General features: G+C 38.4%; 1 protein-coding gene across 2 annotated transcripts in view; it reads right to left on the bottom strand.

Moving 5' to 3' along the window:
* Positions 1–24,238, bottom strand: part of Ccser1 (coiled-coil serine rich protein 1) — a 1,090,845-nt gene that overhangs the window by 829,010 nt on the left and 237,597 nt on the right. For both annotated transcript variants that reach the window (XM_041634515.1, XM_041634523.1), the window contains exon 5: positions 11,301–11,421. In XM_041634515.1, the coding sequence (XP_041490449.1) occupies positions 11,301–11,421 (121 nt within the window). The remainder of the gene's footprint in view (positions 1–11,300; positions 11,422–24,238) is intronic.

Genomic DNA, 24,238 nt, shown 5'->3' with positions numbered 1-24,238 from the left:
CCATACTGGGTTGTGTTTGTAATTTCAGACTCTGTGAGTCCGTGAAGACCTGCTTAGTTGATTCTGTGGGCCATGTTCATCTGGTGTCCGCTACCCCTCTGGCTCCTATAATCCTACCTCCCCCTCTTCTGCGGGGTTTCTCTAGCTCTGTCTAGTGTTTAGCTGTGGGTTTCTTCTTTCAAAATGCTCCTATCAGTGGCTGGATGCTGCCCCTCTGGTCACCACACTTATTTTCAACCATCACAGTTTGTCCTACTTTCTAGTCAAAGCCGTGCATCCAGCCTCATATATAAATAGAAAGTAATCAGTTCTCAAGTATCTTTGTTGTATGTTACTTAATATTGGGAGTACCCTAGAACAAAGCAACTGCCTAGGGCAAATATGCTACAAGAAGAACTTGATTCAAATTATGGGAAAAGGTAATATTTAGGCTAGAGATATGGCTCATTCAACAAAGCTAAAGTATGAGGACCAGATTTCAGTTCTCAGTGCCTGCATTAAGAGCCTGGCATGATCACTTATGCTTTTATTGTAGAACTAGGAAGATGGAGACAAGAAGATCTGTGGTTTCTGCAATTCAACCAGCCCACTCTAATTAGTGAATCCCTAGTCTTTACCTCAACAAATAAGACAGAAGCTGCAACAACTGCTGATATCCATGAGCACAATTACCATGTCATGTGCCTCGCTGTATTCCTCCCCATCTTCCATATTTCCACAGCATCATCAGCAATGGGCTTTGAGAAGGGTGATACAGACTTTCCATTCCAGGTTGAGAATCAGCAATAATTTATTTTAAGTACTCTGCATTAACTGTCATCATTGCAGGCATGCACACACATACACACACACACACACACACACACACACACACACACACACACAAGTCCCTCCGATTAAGTGTGAGTGAAGTTCTAGTATAATGAAAGACATGACACCAGGAAAGAAGGAATGGTATCAACAGGAGTAGGAAGGGACAAGAAAAGGTAATGGGGTGAATATTATCATAATATATTGTATATGTATATACAATTGTCAATCCAAAAATAAAATCCAAGGTGGTGGTACCTGAAAAAAAACACCCCAAGTTGACTTCTTGACTTCTCAATGACATGTATAAATGTGCCCTCACCAAAATATACACAGTGTTGCACATACACACATCAACATATACACAGTCATACACATATGTAGTCAATCGCATACCCACACTCACTCATGCATAGACATGGACAAGCACACGCCCACATACACAGTCATGGAATACACACACCCATGAATGCACAGTCATAAACATGTCAACACATATGTAGTCATGCGCATATTCACACTCAATCATGCACAGACATGGACAAACACAAACCCACATACACAGTCATGGGATACACACACCCATGAATGCACAGTCATATACACATCAACACATATGTAGGCATGCACATATTCACACTCACTCATGCACAGACATGGACAAACACACACCCACATACACAGTCATGCATATATACCTGCCCACCCCTGCAGTTATGCACATACACAACCACCCTTGTACATTTACACACACCCACATACACATATCATACCTAAAGACACACTCACACATGCACAACTACCCATACACACATATGCCCAGTCATGCACAAACACACACCTACACATACATGCCCACACATGCATAGACATGAACATACAACCACATCTAACACATCCATTGTCATGGAATACACACATCCACACATGCACAGTCATGCACATACATACACATCCATTGACATGCATAAACACATAGCCTTACTATATATATATATATATATATATATATATATATCATGCATATATAAACCCCCACAGACACAGATATGCACACATGCAGATATTCAATGATAATGTTTCCTTTAAAAATAATCAGAAAAACACATTTTTACAGATAACACTAGAATAAATGTGTACAATAATAAATTGCACAATACCCTATATAATTATGCATTTTTCTACAACTCTATACCTACTTCCTATAATTTTACAAGTGATTCTGAATCAGTTTCTTTCTAATCCTTTTCTTCTGTGTGCCCGATGCAGTTCTCCCACATATTTTAAACTGTGCACTCTGGACAAACAAATGACACTCTGTTAGCTTTCCCTACTTGCCGTTGTCCCCATAAAACGAAGAAAATAATGAATTGATATCTGAGAACATAACTTTGTGCTATTATTAAAAGACTGATACTATTTTTGCATGGTTGTGGAATAGCTTCAAATGAAACAGTCACTTATTTGGAAACAGAATTCACTGTAGGATGCTAGCAGGGTGGCTGTGAGCTGGCTGTGAGCCTGTATGCAAACATGGTCTCTACTTGTACAGCAGCTAAGATGCACTTACAATCTTGCTCAAGGATCTGATAAATCTGTATTTATATTACCTCATAAAGGGAACTGCTCTCGTGAACTGAAACACTTCAGTCATCTTATCAAGTTGTCCCAAGTCATCTGAAAAATAGCACTTACATGCTCAGCTTACAAAGAAGGCCTGTCAAAGCAGACACGACAAGACAGTAGGAGTTCTGGGCTTGATAAGCTGGCTGCACAAGGGGACAAATACTGTGACTTACTAAGGAGCAATAAACCATAGGAAGATAAAACAACAATACTATCAATCAAAGGAAAAGATTCTCTAAGAGTGCTCTCCTTATAATTTTTTTTGTTTGATTGATTAATATCTCCTGATTCTTGAATAACATGGAATATATATTTTGGTAATTTTTTTCAGGCAATAAATCATAGCCCCCTCCCTAACTATTCTCAGATCCACCCCACTTCCTACCCACCCAACTTCATGCCCCATTCGACAAAAATTACAATAATAGCAATTTTAAGAAATGATAAAAATAATCAAAACAAGATGAAATAAAAATCTGACAAAAAAACAAGGAGTTTCTTCTGTGCTGTCAACTACTCCTGGGCATGGGACCTGCACTGGAATGTGGTTCAAATAACCATCTACCCTCCACTGGAGAATTTGGAGTTTCCTATTCCTTCCAGGTATCAAATGAAGAAAGCTTCTTGATTAGAGATGGCACTTTGTGCTCACTTCTTCTTTTTTTACAATTGGAGTTTTTTTCTGACTTGAACCTGTCCAGGTCTTGTGTGTGTAGCCCAAGTCTCTGAGTCCATATGTAAGTCAGTCCTGCTGTGCCCGGAAGACACTGTTTTCTTGGAGTTGTTCAACATAAGTCAATTATATTTGTGTTTGAAATCTTATAAATCACATGTGAATGAGACCATAACTTGTAATAAGGTGATCAAAAGACTGGGATAAATAATGAGATAGTGGCCATTTGCGCTCTCACAACTGACTAGTCAACACAACTTAATTGACCAAAAATCTAAAACTGTCTGCATTTCCTTTCCACCTTGCTGTTTCCATACACAGTTTACACAGTTTACACAGAAATTTGAGTGTCTCAGTTCCCCCTCTAAGATCTGTCAACTACTAGTGACTGGTGGCTTAATGAGTGACTGGAGGAAGATGGCAAGTGACACTTAGCAGAGAATGACAGGTCCAGTGGTTGGTAGGGGAATATTTATTGGTTGGTGGAAATTCTGAGTTTCCTCAACTTTTGTGATGAGCAAAGGCATACAGCTGGAGAAAGGATGTAATACAATCTTCTCAAATACCAAGCCCAAAGTAAGAATCGAACTTGTTTAAAGACGTTGACACAAAGGGACAGACCTGGGTGTCAAGAGGCAAGCTTAACAATTCGATAGACCTGGTTGTGCAGAACAATAAAACATACTTAAGACAAAAACAATGCCAAGTTTTCCTGCTATGGCCTTATTAAGGAAAGCCAGGATGCTGAGAAAGAACTTGCTCAGACTCACAGTCCTATGTTCTGGTGGTGGGAAGCGAAGTTCAGTCCAGCAGAAGCATTTTAGTGCAATCTGGCTTTGAGACTAGCAAATGCACAGAGTGGACATTTAAGGCTCTCTTCCAGCATGCTGCAGAGCCCTAGTAATAAGCCCAGGAAGCATAAACTTCTGTTTTGCTCTCCTCTACCTTGTGCACCATGGACTCTGTCCTTGCTGATGGACTCTGCATGCAGGGAGCTGCTTTGGCAGCGGCCAGCCTTTCTCACCCTTCAGTTCAAGCAAGCCTGCTTCAGGCAGCCAAGCATGAAATTGGCATCTTCCTTTTGTGTTTTCAGCTGCAGTGAAGTTGGAAACTGATCCTCCAGAACTCTCTATGAGCTGTGATTACATAATAGCTCCTCCCTACAGCTTCCTCCCCAAAGGTGGATAGATTTACACTGGGATGAGGATGCTGTCTACAGAAATCTCCTCCTTCATCTCTGACAACTGAACTATGCTTGGACTAAGAAAATAGTGATATTGGAAACAGGCTGATGATAGAATTCTGTGATGGCTCTAATCAATGAAAAGTTTATGAGCCAACTTTATGGATGACATTCAGAGCAGTTTTGAAAAATAAAATAGGTAAATTTTGAACATGCTTTGTAAATCAGACTTCTGTACTGAGCAGCAGCAGCCCCACACCCTTTCCAAAGAAACCCAGTGCACCTTTCCAAAGCCAATGAAGGTGAACAAAAGTAAGGGGGCCTTGATTCAGAAAGTTGGTCACACAACTAAGAAACGCTGTATGCTGTATTTCCACAATCCTAGCCATAACATAAGGTTCTGGATATAAAATAAAATTAAAATATGGAAAAGGCAAAGCCACAGAGAAACCCTGTCTTGAAAAACCAAAAGAAAAAAATATGGAAAAGGGCAGATAAGTAATACAAGTTATTTTTCTTTTCCCTGTATACTTACAATGACAACAAGGCCCTTCATTTCAGATACTGATTCTGAGCATGGGTGAAGATCTGCATTTGCTACAAGAAGATTCCTAACAGAGCACAAAGTCAGATCCAGAACCAATGTCATATGATTTCTTTCTCTGCAGAGCTTGAATATTATGTCTATTTCGAAAGTGGTCCTTTTTATGCTATTTATTGGACACGTGCAGTTTAGAAGAGTAAGCTATGCATAGCTGTAATGTGAACATGCATTTCATATTTTAATATTTGGTGACTATAAAAAGTTTCATTCTTCAAATTCAGCTCTCTATGTGACTGAATGTTTGAACTCTGTGTAGCTATTTAGATTACATAATTTTTTTTGAGAAAGGTTCCCACTACATAGCCCAGGATGACCTCAAACTCCAGGGAGTTTTCTTGAGCTGAGCTCAGAGGTGTGAGCCACCTGCCCAAGATGATTTTTCTGTTTTCTAGCTATTTTATCTTTTCTGTAGTCTGTTGAGATACATTGAAAAGACTACGAAAAGAAATCAAATCCATAACTTTATTTACCTTATTAGAATGATGTATAGACAGAAGCATACCTCTGAACTCTTCCACCATGATACACAAAATGCACCTTGCCTTCTTACAAAGGACAGCTTCTTCCTGTCATTTTGCTCGTAAGAGGAAATCCTAATCTAAGATGTTCCTGATTATGTGGCAAAGTAGGTAAATGTATCCATTTTAAAAAAGCATTTCAAAGTCAATGTATATTTATCAAACATGAGTACATAACTACCTTTGTCAAGAAATGGTTCACATCTTGCAAAATTATGTAATAATACATTAACACAATAATATAATAAATATCAATATTCTGAATTGTTTTCAAGTCTTTGTATTGATATATTAACAAACCATCCCAATGTTAAATAAACAAATGCTATCCAAAAGACTATACTAATACAGATAGAAACAATCTTTTAGTTTTAAAGTGTTCTTTACCAGTTAAGAATTCTAAATTTTACTTAGTTTACAGCATTATCAAAAAATATTCTCATAACTTTTTTAAAACTATGCCTTACATATTCTGAAGTAAATCTATGAAGAAAATCATTCCAGACCTGCTTAGCAAGAGAAATCCTGGGTTTTAAATTATGTCACTGTAGCTCTGCTTCAGACGTTCAGAGGTGTATGAATTTATATGAGATGTCTGCACCATCAGGAGGATGAGGTACTTAAAGCAGTAATCCCACTCAGAATTAAAGAGATGCTAGGCATGAGATGCCTGCTTCTCAATGACAGAATTGAAATGGTTCAGCATTATATTGGGAGCTAATATTTGTGCATAATTTTCACTAATGGAAAATAAAAATGTATTAACTCACTCTAGCAGCTTTATCTCTAAAATATGTGACAATTTTCTTAGCTAATATAGTTTCTGTGAAAATAATTTCAAAATTTATATATTCCTGTTTCCCTCTTATATTATTATATTTCAGGAATTGTACTATGAGATAAATGATAATAAAACAAACAAATCAAGGGTAAGGAAATTACATATACTTCTTCCCAGTAGCACAAGTAGATAGAAAAACATAAACTACAACAAGTTGGTAAAATTTATTGAAAGAAAAAGATATGCAAGTTGTAGATAATATTTAAGTATTTTAAAATTAATATAATAAAAATTCTGCCATTCAAAGTGAGATTACAAACTAAATGGGGCATACATTATTACTCTGAATTCTCTCTTTATACATAATTTTAAATTTTGTCCTCTATTTTTGCTCTTATTTACCAATATTCTCAAATTTTCAAGTGTCCTTTTCATTGTCAATATAACCCACTCTCTCAGGCTTCAATGGGATCCAGTGCATAAAAATTTCAGTGACCAAGTTTGTGTCAGAATGGTAATTTAAACAATTGAAACCAATGGCACTGAAATCTATACTTGCCTCCTTTTAGGAAAAACTGTTTCTCTCTACAGGATGTGTTGATAAGATGAACATCTGCCTCAGTTGCTGCTGGGACCCTGAAAACATTTGAGGAGTGAAAGTCCTAGAAAATAAGAACTGCAGGTCGCCAGGTGAGTTGCAAACAGAATGGCCTTGGGCAGTTCTGCCTGAAATCCAACCCTAGTAGTTACAGAAATTTCTCCTACTATATTTTAGCAACATGAGTCAGTCTTCGTTACTACTCACCATCTTCCTGAAGCTGGTTTAGGTAGGGAGTCTCTCATTGTCAATCAAGAATTGTCAGTCATTAATCTTGTGTTTATACTGTGTTCATCCATTGTGCTCATATATTGTGCTCATCCATCGCTTACACCAATTTTTTAATTTTCAAAAGTATGGTGTGTGATATACAAGACATATATAATTGTGATGTGAGTGATGATTTCATAGTTTTTAAAAGGAAAATACGTGTTAAAAAATAATTGAATAGTTTCCTCAAACTCACAATTGACGATTATTTTTAGCAAAACTTATGAGATACTTATACCTTCTGAGTCAGCTCAACTTTTAAAATATAAAATGCCAATGTTAATAAAACAATTGATGAGCTCACCAAATCCAGGAGGACCAGGACTGAATGAGCATTCAACCAAACCGGACTCTCTGAATGTGGCTGAAATGGGGGGCTGATTGAGAAGCCAATGATGAAGAACCTTCATCTGGCAATGGATGGAGATAGAGACAGAGACCCACATTGGAGCATTGGACTGAGCTCTCAAGGCCCAGATGAAGAGCAGAAGGAGGGAGAACAGGAGAAAGGAAGTCAGGACTGCAAGGGGTGCACCCACCCACGGAGACAGTGGGACTGATCTAATGGGAGCTCACCAAGGTCAGCTGGACTGGGACAGACGAGCATGTGATCAAATCGGACTCTCTGAACGTGGCTGACAATGAGGGTGGACTGAGAAGCCAATGATGATGACACCGGATTTTTATTCTACTGCATGTACTGGCTTTTCGGGAGCCTAGTCTGTTTGGATGCACACCTTCCTAGACCTGGATGAAGGGGGGGCCTTGGACTTTCCACAGGACAGGGCCCCCTGACTTCTCTCAGGACTGGAGAGTGAGGGGGAGGGGAAGTGGGAGAAGTGGGAGGGAAATGAAAGGATGGGAGGAGGTGGACATTTTTAATAAATAATAAATAAATAAAATTAAAAATATAATAAAAAACAATTGATGTTATACCGCAGTTATATTATATGAAGGAAATCCAAGATTTTAAGAAAATAAAATCATGTGGTTTTATGTAAATGAGAAGTTTAGATACATGACTTTAAAAGAGAAAAAGCTGAGCAGGGCTGTGGTGGTGCACGCCTTTAATCCCAGCACTCGGGAGGCAGAGGCAGGCGGATCTCTGTGAGTTCGAGACCAGTCTGGTGTACAAGAGCTAGTTCCAGGACAGGCTCCAAAACCACAGAGAAACCCTGTCTTGAAAAACCAAAATAAATAAATAAAAGGAGAAAAAGCTGGTCACTGATTTGCTCTTAACACAAGTGGGGATTCTGGCAGGACACCTACAGAGATATCTCAAAGCACCTTTCAGGATGAGACATTTATATACAGGGTCATTTGTAATGCTAGCAGGTGAAACTGGGGCAATGGCAGAAGAACTATGTCCTGGTGGAGTAAAAAATCCGCACCCTCATAGTGAGGGTCAAGGTGTCAGCACAATTGATAGATGGAGAAACTGAAGCACAAACAGATAAATATCTGCAAGCAAAACAGATTTAACAGTCTTTATGATGCGAAAAAACCAAAAGCCAATATACATGAATTAATAATATTGTTGGCAAAGAGCATTTAAATGAGAATGTGGGTCATTTCAACAACAGAGTGATCTCAGGCCAAACAGAAAGAAAGGGATGTTAGTGATTCATAGTAAGACCACACACAACACACACACACACACACACACACACACACACACCAGAATAAGAAATAAGACTGCTAATGAAACAGCTAAAGATTTTTTTGGCGGGGAGGCATGTAGATTATCAACTATTAATCAGTTTTGTTGTAAGTCCTTGAAATATAATCTAAAAAGTTTAAGAGCCAAGTTCAAAGTGTATGGGGCCTTATGTAAACTCACAAACACTGCAGGAGAGTACATTTAAGCTTTCTAATGTAACTCACTGGACAAATATGAGAAGTAATTTTCCTCCTATTAGACAAAAGATGACTACAGGATCCTAAAACTTAAACTACATTATGCGTAGTTAAATGGTTTTCACTTTCAGATTGCATTAAAACTGAATTACAATCACTACTTCCTGAATTGCCTGGTATTTCTTTCCTCTATAATGAGAATATTAATAGTGAATATCTTCATGCAATCAAATACATGCATTGCTCCATTTGATTCAGTATTATTGAATATAACATTAAGAGATTCTTCTAATTGATTTCACAAAGACTATTAAATAGAATCATGTTGCAGGAAACTGTTCGGGAGAATATGATCAGGTAGAGAAAAAGGCAAGAAACACAAGCAGGTCTGTTTAGTATGTGCCAAGACTCCTTGAAAATGTGATGGGCCACTCACAAATACAGGCAACACCCACATAACATCACATACCAGATACTATCACATAGCATATAGTGCCACGACTCTCTACAATTCATATAGTGTCACATAGCACTACATAGCACTCACATGTCACATGCCACACGTCACCACAGATCACATGCCACACGTCACCACATACCACAAAGCACCACATAAAATAGCATATATCAAAACATATTATACAGCACCACCTAGCATTCATCACCATAGTTTACATAGATATTCATACCATATATCATCATATACTGATATTCTATTTATGTTTTAATAAATGAAGTTTGCATAAAGATCAGAAGGGCAAAGCTAAATCACTAGAGGTCACGTAATGGTGACACACACCTTTAATCCCAAGATGTGGGAGACAGAAGCAGATGGATCTTTGTGAGTTCTAGACCACCCAGGGTGACACAAGATCAATGCAGAATAAATCAAGGGGGTGACACTTTACACCTTTAATCCATTAATAAAATGAAAGGAGAGAAAGGACTTGTCTGCCTAGTCTGTGGTCACCAAGCTCCTGTAGAGGTAAGACTTCTCTAGTGGCTTGGTTGCTTTGCTTTTCTGGTTTTGGGGTTGAACCCCAATATTTGTCTCTGGCCTTTTATTATTTGCGCTACATCATCACATATTACACGTCAACACATACCGTCCACCACAGCATATCTCCGCATTTCAACACAACCACATAGTACCATACATCATACACTACCACATACCTTGCATCCTATATCATCTTGAGTCACATAGCACATTTCACCAGAGATCATATATCATCACACATTATATATCTCATATTAGCATATATAATTATTACCTGCTTCATATAATCATATATAATCACATACAAAATATGTCACATGTAATATGTTCTTCATTCAGAAACCTTTTATCAGACATAATCATATCTTCTCTGGAAAATCAACACCAAGTTGTCCATTGAATTAATGTAATGTTTTATCAGAAGTATCTGTGATTTAATATTTCATGTCTATGTATATTTGTTATCATGTTTTAATCCTCTATCATTTATTTAATGTATAATATCAATTTTAGCTTTCAGTAAGAGGCAGTATTTTTAAAGGAAATTGTATAAATTGTATTTGCATGGTTATACATATCCTCTAAATAGTCTTTTTGAGCACATACACCTATTTAGGAAAATGCATGCCAATATCATCTTCTACCTTGTCAAATTTTGACAAAATAAATGTGTGTATGGCAACCAGAACATAGGTCAAGGAAGGCAAAACAACCAATTGTTACCAAACCTGTGTACTTAGCAGGCAATATCATGTGACACAGCAAACTTCAATAGTAAAAAGTTTTAATATATGCTAATTTACTTAAAAATTTAAAATAGTAACTTGTACTCCCTGTAAAATCAAAGTCACCTTTAAGCTAAACTTTAACTAAGAACTGACTTCAGAGATAGAGAAAGGAAGGCCTCAGTGGTTAACAGTACTTTTTTTCAGAGAACCTAGGCTCATTTCTCAGCACCCATATCTTTAACTGGTAACCACTGGCAGATCCAACACTATCTTCTTCTCTCTGCAGACTCATAAACACAAGGGCCACACATTTGCATAAAAAACAGACAAAAATATAAGCAGATTCCATGTCATAGTCCAACCTTGCACCTCTCAAATTGATTCAGGATCAGCATGCACATAGACACAGTGCTAACTTCTCAGTTTGTTGATCCATGTTCTATAGCAGGACACCAAAATAAAACTTAAATGGCAATGTCAGAAACTCAAGGCATGAGGTGGTGATGAACAGTTGAAATTGATTGATATTGAACATAGTAAATTTCTACCCATCTGTACATTTTCATCACATGCTGGGGTGTCTGAGCAGCCACCTAAACTTTGAGATACTTAGAATATATCTCACATCCTGGAACCTCAAATGATAACTTACTGTTTGGAAGGCTCAGGACATTTTGGTTCTTCTAGCTTCTTCATTTCTCTTGTTTGGTCCACTGGGCTAAGAAGGACGGCTGCACATGACATTACAGAATGGCAGGAATCTTCCCGGCAAACTGTAGTTTGAAAACAAATAATTGTAATTGTTAAAACAGCTCAGTGGCTATTCTCGTGTTACTCATTTCACATTTATATTTTCAGTCAAGCTCAGGAAGAATTTCAACAAAAACATTAATTAACATTAAGTTATCTTTAGTTTTCTTTTTTTCTTTTAACTTTCTTTTTATTGAGAAAAGGAGAAAAAAAAAACATGTTTCCACCTCCTCCCAGCCTCCCATTTCCCTCCCCCTCCTCCCACCCTTCTCCCCCTCCTCCCACCCTTCTCCCCCTCCCCCCACTCCTCTCCCCCTCCCTCTCGAGTCCAAAGAGCAGTCAGGGTTCCCTGCCCTGTGGTAAGTCCTAGGTCCTCCCCCCTCCGTCCATTTCTAGGAAGGTGAACATCCAAACTGGCTAGGCTCCCACAAAGCCAGCACATTACATAGGTTCAAAACCCCGTGCCATTGTCCTTGGCTTCTCATCAGCCATCATTGTTCGCCATGCTCAGAGAGTCCAGTTTTATCCCATGCTTTTTCAGTCACAGTCCAGCTGGCCTTGGTGAGCTCCCAATAGATCAGCCCCACTGTCTCAGTGGGTGGGTGCACCCCTCGTGGTCCTGACTTCCTTGCTCATCTTCTCCCTCCTTCTGTTCCACATTGGGACCTTGGGAGCTCAGTCCAGTGCTCCTGTGTGGGTCTCTGTCTCTATCTCCATCCATGACCAGATGAAGGTTCTATGATCACTATTTTTCACTATTTAGCTGTACAACCCTGAGAAATGAAAAGGTATTCCTAACATTTAGCAGCTACAATACAAGTTACCCTTGAATGGTCAATAACAAGTATATGACATGGCACATGTAGTTTATACATCCATACAGAGAGAATTCGCTTTCTTCATTAAGACCAAGGTGGAAATAAACTCATGCATTACCATGTGCCTAGACTCCTGAGGTCTCCTGGCCCAGCTATAGCCACAAACTCACCTACTGTTATCATATTGTTACCATAAATCAGCTTTCATTTATAAATTTCTGCAATGGAGTCATAAACTTTGTGATCATTCATAAAATGATGGCTTACTTTGTAGTGTGTGTTTTTGCAAGATACATCCACAAAATGTACTGTTGATTTATTGTTGTGGCAATGTAGTTTTCCTTTGGATAAACAAACTAAGCTGTTTTTAATCTTTCAAAAGTAATAGACACAGTTCCATTGTGGGCTGTTTCTATTACCTATAAAGATCCTTGCATTTTTTAGTTAGTTACAAACAGAGATTTGTTCTTGAAAAGCTTCTCAAAGCTATAATCATTCTTAGGATATGGCATTGACTATATTCTCGATAGTTCATCCAGTGAACAGTTCTCTGTCCTGACTATTTTACTTTCTGTCAAACAGATGTTTCAATTGCCCCACACCTATAAAACACTTGATTTCACAAGTTTTTCCATTGAAGTTTCATGATATATGAATATTACATCACTGCATAACAAATTCACAAAAATTCTGCTTACAGTAACACTCACTTGTTATCTTAAAGTTGTGTAGATTGTGAATCTGGGTAGGTGAGCTCAACACACTTTTCCTCTTAGGAAATCAAAAAATCAAAAGGCAAATGTAATGAGATGGTCTGGTTACACTCCTGTTAAAAGTTCCCATGAGGCAAGCATTGTGGTTTAAGGAGTAGCCTGGTATAGGTGGTATTCTAGTTATTATCTTCTGTATTTCAACTTGAAATGTACCCAATAACCTGTTTTTCTCTTTAAAAAATATCTGCGTGGAAATAATCCACTGACAAATTAATTCCACAGTTTGTAATGTCTGACATTGCTTGTCAAGTTGACAATATCCAGAACCCTGTAGAAGACAAGGCTCTGAGCATGCCTGCTAGAAACTGCGTTTAGCAGATGAACTGAGGTGGGAAGACTCACCCTGAATGTGGAAGCACAATCCCACGGCTGAGGTTTGAGACTGTGTGAAAAGGAGAAGGTGAGTTGTACGTTCATCTACCTCCTCTTTGTTTCCTGCCACGGGATATACCCTGGCCTCAGGCTCAGGCGGCTGTCACTTCCCTTGGCTTTGAGGACTGTGCAAGGATCCTTGGGGCTAAACAAGCCTTTTCCTCCTGAAGCTGACAGTGCCTGGGTATTTTGTCACAGCAACCAGAAAAAAATAATGAATAGAAAGTAGTTAGAAGAATTTGCTTTCTTCTTCTGAGAGAAAATTGTTGGGAGATGCAGACCCTCAAACCCTGAACTTTCTATGACTACTTGCCTGCCAGAGGAGGAAAAAATGCTTTTCTATGCTTGTGGCTGCTCTGAGCATGGAACCCTCATGAGTTCCTGATAACAAGGACGTGGTTTCTAGTGGGCTTGCAGATGAAAAATCCTAAGAACTAGGGCATGGCTACTAGTTAAGGAGAGCACTATTTAAGCTATCTTGAAACATATTAAAATTGGAATTCTTGCTTCAAGAGTGACCTGTGTCTCTGTGTTTTTATTACTCCCCAGACCCTTGTCTGTCCATGGTTCCAGGTGGTGCAGGTGCCACGGAAAATCGAGGCTCAAGTTTCTAGGAACAATCATGTGTCATCATAGAATTCTGCCTCTTAGAGCTATACAATTAAGAATCAGTACAATATATATCTTAACCTATAAGTATCTGATAATTAAATTAAACCTATATGTATATAGTCCTCATTTATGTGTTCCAATTTATATAAATCATTTTTTAATCCTCTTATTTTTTTATTTTATTTATTTATTTATTAAAGATTTCTGTCTCTTCCCCGCCAACGCCTCCCATTTCCCTCCCCCTCCCCCAATTATGTCCCCCCCACTCCGCCCGAAAAGCAATCAGGGTTCCCTGTCCTGTGGGAAGTTCAAGGAACCCCCACCTCCATCCAGGACTAGTAAATTGAGCATCAAAACTGCCTAGGCTCCCACAAAGCCAGTGCGTGCAGTAGGATAAAAAACCCATTGCCATTGTTCTTGAGTTCTCAGTAGTCCACATTGTCCGCTATGTTCAGAGAGTCAGCTTTTATCCCAGGCTTTTCCAGACCCAGGCCAGCTGGTCTTGGTGAGTTCCCAGTAGAACATCCCCATTGCCTCAGTGTGTGGGTGCACCTCTCGCGGTCCAACTTTAATTGTATAAATTATAAATGTCTTTAATTCTTTTCAGTCTACAACACCATGGAAACAACAAATCCAGGCCACAGTCAGTGACACACTTGTGAAATTTTTCAGAATCTAAAGATTACTGATCACTAGGCACCTGCTACTGAATGATGAAGTAAGGGATGAAGCGATGTAGCGTTTTCCAAATGCAGATAATAAAATTAGATAAATTTGCCAGGAAAAATGAAAATATGGGAAATAAATGAACACTGATAGAGCTGGAAGGATATCTGAGATGAACATAAATGCTGTTAATTAAGTGATACAAATATTCATTTCAAGAACAAAGTGATGACAGCACAAATTGGTCTCTTACTCAATGTAGCAAAAAAGCAAGTAAGAAAGAGAATACAGGAGACACAACAGACAGAACAAGGAAATTCAAGACAGTCAATAGCATTATTTCAAACAGAAACTCTCATAGAAACCAAAAGCAATGTTCTTCTCTTTCCCCTTAAAATGCTTTGAAATTGGCACATCAGTGATGAAATTTTGGTATTTAAATAAAATTAAACTACACTCAGCTTTTGATGTTGGCGGTCCTTCTGTCTTTGTGTTGCTTTCATTGGTTAATGAATAAAGAAACTGCTTTGGCCTAATAGGGCAGAAATTAGGAAGATGGAGAAGACAGAACTGAATTCTGGGAGGAAGAAAGCAGAGTGAGGGAGAAGCCATGAATCCTCTGCCTGAGATGGACGCCAGCTAGAATCTCTGGTAAGCAACTGCCAGGTGGAAATACACAGATTAATGGAGATGGGTTAAACTAAATGTAAGAGTTAGCCAATAAGCAGTTAGAGCTAATGACCAAGCAGTGTTTTAATTAATACAGTTTCTGTGTGGTTATTTTGGGTATAAGCTAGCCGGGCTGCTGGGACAAACAATCGGCCTCTCTCCCTACAACAAGCTTTCAATATTGTATTATTTGGTTCTTGGTTGTTGCCATAAAGCAAAATCATCATATGGAGGAAAGTGTTTAAGATCTACAGGTTACAGTTTATCACTGAGGGAAGCCAAGAAAGAAATTGAAACAGAGACCATGGAGGCAGCAGGTCTCTGGGAATGAAATCAAGGACAATGGTGGAACACTGTTTACTGACTTGATTCTTACGACTTGTTTAAAAAAATCTTCTTATACAGCCTATGGCCACATGCCCAGTAAAGGCAATGACCAAAATAAGCATCTATGAATTAGCAATCAAGACAGTGTACCACAGACATTTCCCACACAATAGGCTGGTGGAGGCAAACCATCAACTGAGGGTCATGATTCCCAGGTGACTGGTTTGCGAGAAGTTGATGAAAAATAGCTAACACAGGTACCTATAGAATTCATTTATCGTGCAACACAAAATTAGGGTGACTAATTCAAATTATACAAATAAGTAAACAGAAAAATGATAACTTCTCAAAACAAAAAATAAGCCAATGCTGTGCTCCAAAGGCAGAAATTGAAAAATAACAGAGCCCTTAGCAGCCATCACTGGCAGGAGTCCCCAAGATAAATGAAGCAATGGATATTAATATGATAACAATATTCCAGCAAAAGACATTTTTCCAAGCCCATGTGGATACTTAAAATGCAGATCAGTATCTTCTACTGATCATGATGTAAGCTCCTCTGTGTAGGAATTGAATTTGCATACTAGTTGTAAATTATCTTGAATTTTATCACCCACAAAAGTGTAGGTGAAAAAATTTCAGAATAAGATGAATAACAGTATATAGAAAAGTGCATTTTTATTAAAATCTACCTTAATGATACAGATTAAAATTAAAGTTCATAAAAAAAAATCTTCCAAATGCTATTGAATGCCTTCGTGTAGTCAATGTAACAGACATATAAGTCTTTTCCAAATTCTTCATATTTTTCTGCCAGTTGCCTCAAAGTGACGATCTGATCTATGGTGCTCCTGTTACCTCTGAATCCACACTGGGCCTCTGCTAGTATTTCCTCTGTTTTGTCCTTGATCTTTGGAAAAAAAAGATCTTGCTGCTATGGCACAACAAACTGATGCCCATATAATTTGAGCAGTCCAGCTTGTCCTTCTTCTTGTGTATGAGAATTATGACTGAGTGTTTCCATTCTGTGGGAAGTACTTCATGTTCCCATATCTCCCTAAAGAGTATAAGAAGTGCCTTGGCCCCTGAGCTTATTGTAGTCACCTCCAGCTCCTCCACCGTGATGTCTTCAACTCCTGTGGTCTTTTTATCTTTCACTTTTTACCTCTATCTCTCTTGTCAATATTTAACACTTTCTCATCATCTCTGGGGTTCGAGTGGCTGCCAAAATGTTTCTCATTGCAGTCGATGTTGACAGTATTAGGGTCATTGTAAAGGGTGTCAAAGTATTGTCTCCATCTTTGCTTTACTTTCCCTGGTCCTGCTAATATATGGCCTTGCCCATCTTTTATCACCTGAATCCGAGGAACATATCTGGCAGTTATCTGTCTTATAGCTTAATAGACAAGATGTATTTTATTATGGAGTCTAGCCTCTTTGACCTCTTGGCATATACCTTTTATATACAGCTCTCTATCATTCTTTGTTCTTCTTTGAGCTCCATGTAAAGATAGTTGTGGTGTTTTACTGCCTGCAGATTGCCACCTCATTTGCTCCTTAGCTTCTTCTTTCTTCTGCCAGGTTGATCATCTCTGTAGTAAGCCATTCTACTGGTGTTGCTTTTTTGTGCATAACTAAGCATCTACGCCTCATGTATAGCTCTTTTGACTTTCTCCGATTCACTTTCTATATTTGCAAAGGGTTGATTTCCCTCATATTTTTTTTCAGTGATTCGATTATACTCTCTCCATACAACTGGGTTTATAAATTGTTTAGGATTAATCTTTCAGTTCATCTAACCTGGCATGCCTCTTGAATATTGGCCATGACAAGTTGGTGATCTGGCCCTAAGTCAGCACTAGGAAATGACTGGCTGTTTTGGATGCTAGATAAGAGTTTCCTTCTGACCAGAATTTAGTCAGTTTGGCTGTATGTCTATTGGTCAGGTGATTCCCATGTCCAGCATCTTTATGGTTTGGCCTGTCTGAATTTTGTTTTGGATATGTACAAATCATTTGCACAGCAGAGGTCAAGCAGTCATTCCCCACTATCATTCCTTTGTCCAAATCCATATGTTCCCATGACACTGATGTCTATTCTTTCTCTGGTTCCTAGTCTTGCAGTGAAGTCATCCATAACGATTAGTATGTCATTCTTATGAGCCCTGATGGCCTCATTCTGCAGATCTGTGTAGAAACTGTTGATGACATCGTCTTCAACTTACACTGTTGGTGCATATACCTGTATGATAATTACTGGATATGACTTTGTCTGAAATCTGGCTGATAAAATTCAGTCATTTATGAGTCTGCACTTGAGCATGCATTTTTGGAGGAATGGACTTTGGAAAATAATGAGGTTCTACAGGAACCCAGAGAAAAGCATAAGAATACTGGATGATGCCTATAAAGATACCTTCGCATGAGTCAAATTCTGTGGAAAACTAAGTGATCAGTTTAAGACAATCATAGGAGTGCTACAGGAGTGCATTCTCTCACCACTAATATTTAGTATATTTTTGGAATTAATAATAACAACAGCCCTGGAGGATGAGGAGATAGGCATGCAGAGAGGTGGTCTGTGAAAGAAAAACTTTCATTTCGCCGACGATACAGCACTGATTGCTGAAAGTTCAAATGAGCTGTAGGCCATGGTAAATGCAATGCTGGAAGTAATTGAAAACCTTAGTATGAAAGTAATCATTGAAAAGAGATACAATACATTGGAAGGACGCACAAGGATTTTAACAGTGTAATACAAAATCAGAACCTCAAACAGTCAACTTTGTCTATCTGGGAGGAAATCTCAGTTCAAGTGAGGAAGCTATTTCAGAAATCAAGGGTCATATAGGGATAGTGAAGACTGAATTCCAGGCACTAGGAGAGGTTTGACCAGCAAGAGACATAACAATAACAATAAAATTACAAGTATATGAGACACTTGTCTTGAGTTGCCTTCTTTCAGCTCCAAAACCAGGACAATGAAACACTTCTCAGACAGAAAGAATCAAAATGTGTTTGAGATGGCATACCTCAACAAGTTTCAAGGCCTCACACAAAGAGATAGACTGTGCAATGATGACATTAAGAAACATCTCCATCTATATTAGGAAGTAAACTACAGGATATGGTAACAGTACCTGATATACTTCTGCCATGTTATAAGAATGAATGACGGCAGATACCCGAGAATAGCATTGCTTAGAGGAGTGTACAAAATAAGACAAATGGGTAGGCCAAAAGAATAGCTGGATATAAACAGCATAAAGGAAGACTGTGGAACCTTGGATATGACAATAACACAAGCATCTAGGACTGCCCAGGATAGGAACAACTGGAGAACTGTCATAAATGGGCTGCCCAAACATGGTTAAGCATTGTGGGGAACATAAATGATGAATGGTGATGATCAAAAAAAAATTCCCAATTTATGGTGTAACTCATATGACTTTACAAAAAATTAAAGGACTTTTTTACTTAAAAGAAAACTTTGTAAAACAACATGGATGTTAGTGCTATCAGGACAATCTACATTCAAAAATAATATTTATCTGGTATTTCTGATACATCCTAAAAAACACTTAAAAAATGTAAATGTGTTTAGAATATCTGAAATTATTTATGAATTCACACACACACACACACACACACACAATAGGTTTTAACTGATCATTAGTTTAAAACTGACAGCAACAGAAAGTGGTTGGCAAGAGAAAGGTATAGATGGAAGATTCTATCCAGCCTGATCCTACAGCTGCAGCTGTTCTATCCCAAAGAAATACACACAGGCTTATATTAATTATATCCTGTTTGGTCTATTAGCTCACACTTATTATTATCTAGTTCTTAAAATTTAAATTAGCCCAAAATTCTAATCTATGTATAACCACATGGCTTGGTACCTTTTCTCAGGGAAGCAGTTTTATCTTGCTTCCTCTGCATCAGGGAGGCAACTGCAGACTGAGCCTTTTCCCTTACCAGAATTCTCTTAGTCTGATTGCCCTACCTATACTTCATGCTGGCTACTGGCTAATCAGTGTTTTATTAAACCAATATGAGTGACAATTACAGGGCACAAAAGCACTATCCCACAGAAGGAAGGCACAGTTTTGAAGAACAGTGTTCAAGAAATTTGAGCAGATAATGGTCTCTATGTCCTTAATGACAGAGGCTCTCATTAGCCTAAGACTCAGAACAACTGATTTTTGTCTCTCTTCTGCTGTGACCATCTTGATACTCAGAGGAGTACCATATCTTTTCCTGTAGTAATATGAGCGGCGGGGCTGCGTCCCAAACACCCCGGCCGCCTGGCTAGCTTATGCCCCAAAATAACAACACACAAATTGTATTCTTTTAAACACTGCTTGGCCCATTATATCTAGCCTCTTCTCAGCTAACTCTCGCACCTGGACTAGCCCATTTCTAACAATCTGTGTAGCCCATGAGGTGGCTTACCAGGGAAATTCTAGCCTACGTCCATCCTGGGTCGAAGCTTCATCGCATGTGCCTCAGAGAGCAGAGCTATCTCATCTGCCCAAGAGAGGGGAGCATGGCGTCTCTCTGAGCTCACTTCCTCTTCCTCCCAGCATTCTATTCTGTTTACTCCTCCCATCTATGTTTTAACCTATCAGGGCCAAGCAGTTTCTTTATCGCTTAACCAATGAAATCAACAGATTGATATATAACACTCCCACATCATTTTCCTCCAGTGAAACCTATGTTATATGTTCTTCTGATCTGCGCTTGGTTCTTGGTTAGGGAAGGTGCCACTAAATCTTCTTCTGTTTCACCCAGTGACAGAGGCTGGTCCTCTGCAAACAGTGCTAAGTCCTCACCTTTGAAGTGACTTACTACTTCATGTGTTGTCACACAGAGAACAAACAGCCAAGGCTGATGTGACATTTAATTCAGAAAAATGTAAATTGTAAAGTCACTTGCAACTAGTGCTGTTGTTTCATCTGCTACCAATACTGTATACTCAAAAACACAGATGTTATGATTGGCACATCCTGAAATTTTGTATACTGGGTCAAATGAACAATATGTACATATGCTCAGATTTACTCATTTACAGACAGGAATTCATGAAACCAAACATGGCCTCAAACTCCCTATGCTATTGAAGACGACCTCCAATTGAAGGAATTGAAGCAGTAATTAAAAGTTCCCAACCAAACTGTGCAGTGGTAACACACACCTTTAATCCCAGTACTTAAGAGACAGAGGGCAGGGGGATCTTCATGAGTTCAAGGCCAGCCCAGTCGACAAGACAGTTACAGGACAGGTTCCAAAGCTGCAGAGAAACCCTCCCTCAAAAAGACAAAAAATAAAAAAGTTGCCAACAAAAAATAGATCAAGGTCAGACAGTTTTAACTCAAAATTCTATTAGACTTTCAAAGAAGAGATAACATCAATACTCTTCAAATTAATCCACGTAATAAATACAGAAGTAACATTGCCAAATTATGAAGATTACAGATCAATTTCCCTCATGAACATAAATGCAAAAATAATAAAATACTGGTAAACTGAATGCAAGAACATATCAAAAAGATCATCTATCATGACCAAGTAGGCTTCATCCCAGAGACACAGGAACAGTTCAGCATACGAAAATCTGTCAATGTGATTCACCATATAAACAAATTGAATGAAAAAAACACGTGATCATCTCAGATGCTGAAAAAGCCTTTCACAAATGTCAACGGCCATTCCTGATAAAAAAAAGTCCTAGAGAGTTTATCACCCTGGTTCTGGGTCTGGGTAGTTGGTCAGACCCACCAGTTCTTTCTTGCCTTTACCACCAGGTACTACTCTCCTATATTACCTTGGAAAGAACACGCTTTGCAGTGATGACCAAGGGGGTAGGGGTGGCAATTCTCCTTTCATATTCTCAAGGTCATATCTCCTACATGGACACCTTCAAGACCAGCTCTACCGTGGTGCCCAGGCATGGCAACAACTCTCCAGAGTGCTGCAGCAGATAAGAGGCAGAGCTAGATCTCCTGGGCCAACACATTTTTTGCAGACCATGAGTGGACAATTCTTAACTTTAGATAGCAAAACAAATCTGAGGATACCTAAAAACAATCCTGAACAATAAAATAACTTCCAGAGGTATTAGCATCCATGGTTTCAAGTTCTAATACAGATCTATATTAATAAAAATCACATATTAACCTTTTCCATCCTCTACATGATGACTTTTGCCTTGTCTTATTGTATCGTGTGTGTGTGTGTGTGTGTGTGTGTGTTAGTGTGTGTATGTGTGTGCTGGGTTGTCGCTTGAGGTCTGCTCTTTTCTGAAGGGAAAATGATGGGAGTAGATATGGAGAAGAGAGGTGGTGGGTAATGGAGCTGAGAAAAGAAGAGGGAAAGAATACTGTGGGCAGAATATATTGTAAGAGAGAAGAATCAATTTACAATAAAAAAGAGGGAATAAAACGCATGCACAAACAAAAGAATAGCATTGTAAAGAACATTCATTAACAACGTGTGTGTGTGTGTGTGTGTGTGTGTGTGTGTGTATTCCTTGAAAACACTATGGGAATAAAAAATAATAAACGCACTTTGATCCGGTATATGTGTGTTTTCCCTTTCATTTGCATGTATACACATATAACAAAGTCAATCTTCACCTAAAACAACTATAACAAAAAGAAGTCTGATAAATGTGCTGACTTAACCATTTGGATTCTCATCTCAAATTTAGAAACAGCCCTGGGGCAATCCTTGCAGTGATTCTGCTGCAGTATCTACAGGCATGCATGAGTTCTACCACTCAGGACAACACTATGAATTTTCCAGACATGCAATGAAATCACAGTTGTTACCCATTCTGAGTAAACATTTGTGACAAGTCGTATATTATATAAATAAAGTTTAACCTAAGATTTCTGTAATTGAATATCCCACAATTTAGAACACACAAATATAGCAGAAAAGAATGCTGCCTGACATCTCAATATACAAACAATTTGCGAGGCATGTAACCAAAGTAATAGTCAACATTCTCAAGGGAAGGAAGGTGGAACCAAAATGCATTGTTCCTGTCTTTTTTTGGAGAAGTCTGTCAAAACTATACATTATTAAAAACAATTACTATTTTTCAAACCAAAAAATATCACTATGTAATAAATATTATAATCTATTAAAACTGTATTTTAAAACTAATAATAAAAGAAGTATTATACAAAATTAGATGTAAATAAAAAAATTTTTCAGTATAAATTTCCTAAAGTTAATCTCAAACACAATCCTAGCACAGCAGCCTTCTGATTATTTCCCATCTTCACCTTCCATCTGGTTCTTCTATAAATTTTGTTAGGTGTTTGCTTGCTCTAAACAAGATTACTACACAAATCACAACAGCAACAATGCAACAGTCTAACTTCTCATAAATTCTTTTTCTTTTTTTGTTTGTTCTTTGCAGTGCTCAGGATTGGAACACATAATAGGTAAGTACAAAGACACATTTCCAACCTCAAGATTTAATGCTCAATTTTTATGACATACATAATCCAATTGGCTAATTTATATACTTTTCCATGCAATTTAATGACATAAATTACTCAACATAATATTATTAACTCTGTTTGTGAGCTATGTTCGAGCCTCTGAATATGAATCAGTCAACATTAAAGTCCATGATCTGCCCAGAAAATGTTGGTATCTCTCTGTCTCTTTTATTTGATTTTCAATAGTCACAATAGTAGTAGTTGTATTATACAATTTATGTTAAAAAAAAAAAAGAACAAGGAACTAACTGGGGACATAACCAGGGAGATGTCCCCAGTTAGTTCCTTGGGCAACTGAAGATAGGGAGCCTGAAATGACCCTATCCTATAGCCATACTGATGAATATCTTGCATATCACCACAGAACCTTCATCTGGCAATGGATAGAGATAGAGACAGAGACCCACACTGGAGCACTGGATTGAGCTCCCAAGGTCCAAATGAGGAGCAGAAGAAGGGAGAACATGAGCAAGGAAGTCAGGACCACGAGGGGTGCACCCACTTACTGAGACAGTGGGGCTATCTATTGGGACCTCACCAGGCCAGCTGGACTGAGACTGAAAAAGCATAGGATAAAACCAGACTCTCTGAACAATGAGGACTGATGAGAAGCCAAAGACAATGGCACTGGGATTTGATCTTACTGCATGAACTGGCTTTGTGGGAGCCTAGCCTGTTTGGATGCTCACCTTCCTAGACCTGGATGGAGGGGCAAGGACCTTGGACTTCCCACAGGGCAGGGAAAGCTGACTGCTCTTCCTACAGGAGAGGGAGGGGGAAAGAAGTAGGGGGAGGGAGAGAGGAGTGGGGATAGGTGGAGAGGAGTGGGGGGAGGGGGAGGGAAGTGGGAGGCAGAATTTTTTCCAATAATAAAAAAATTAATAATAAATGAACAAATATTTTTAGCAAATTATTTTTTTATTTTAGAAAGATCAGAAAAAAATCTCTTGTACTTGGTCTTTATTTGTGTACCATATTAAATATATAATCAATGAGTTATTACTTGAGTTATTTAATTATATCATATAGGTATTCATGCATGTAGCTCTGTGTCACAGTGTTTGCCTGAGATGCAAATTCTGAAAAT

The sequence above is a fragment of the Microtus oregoni genome, unplaced genomic scaffold (assembly GCF_018167655.1).
Source record: "Microtus oregoni isolate MIOR12 unplaced genomic scaffold, Mior012 000002F_ref0000024, whole genome shotgun sequence".
Lineage (NCBI taxonomy): Eukaryota > Metazoa > Chordata > Mammalia > Rodentia > Cricetidae > Microtus > Microtus oregoni.
This window is presented reverse-complemented; position numbering and strand designations above follow the sequence as displayed.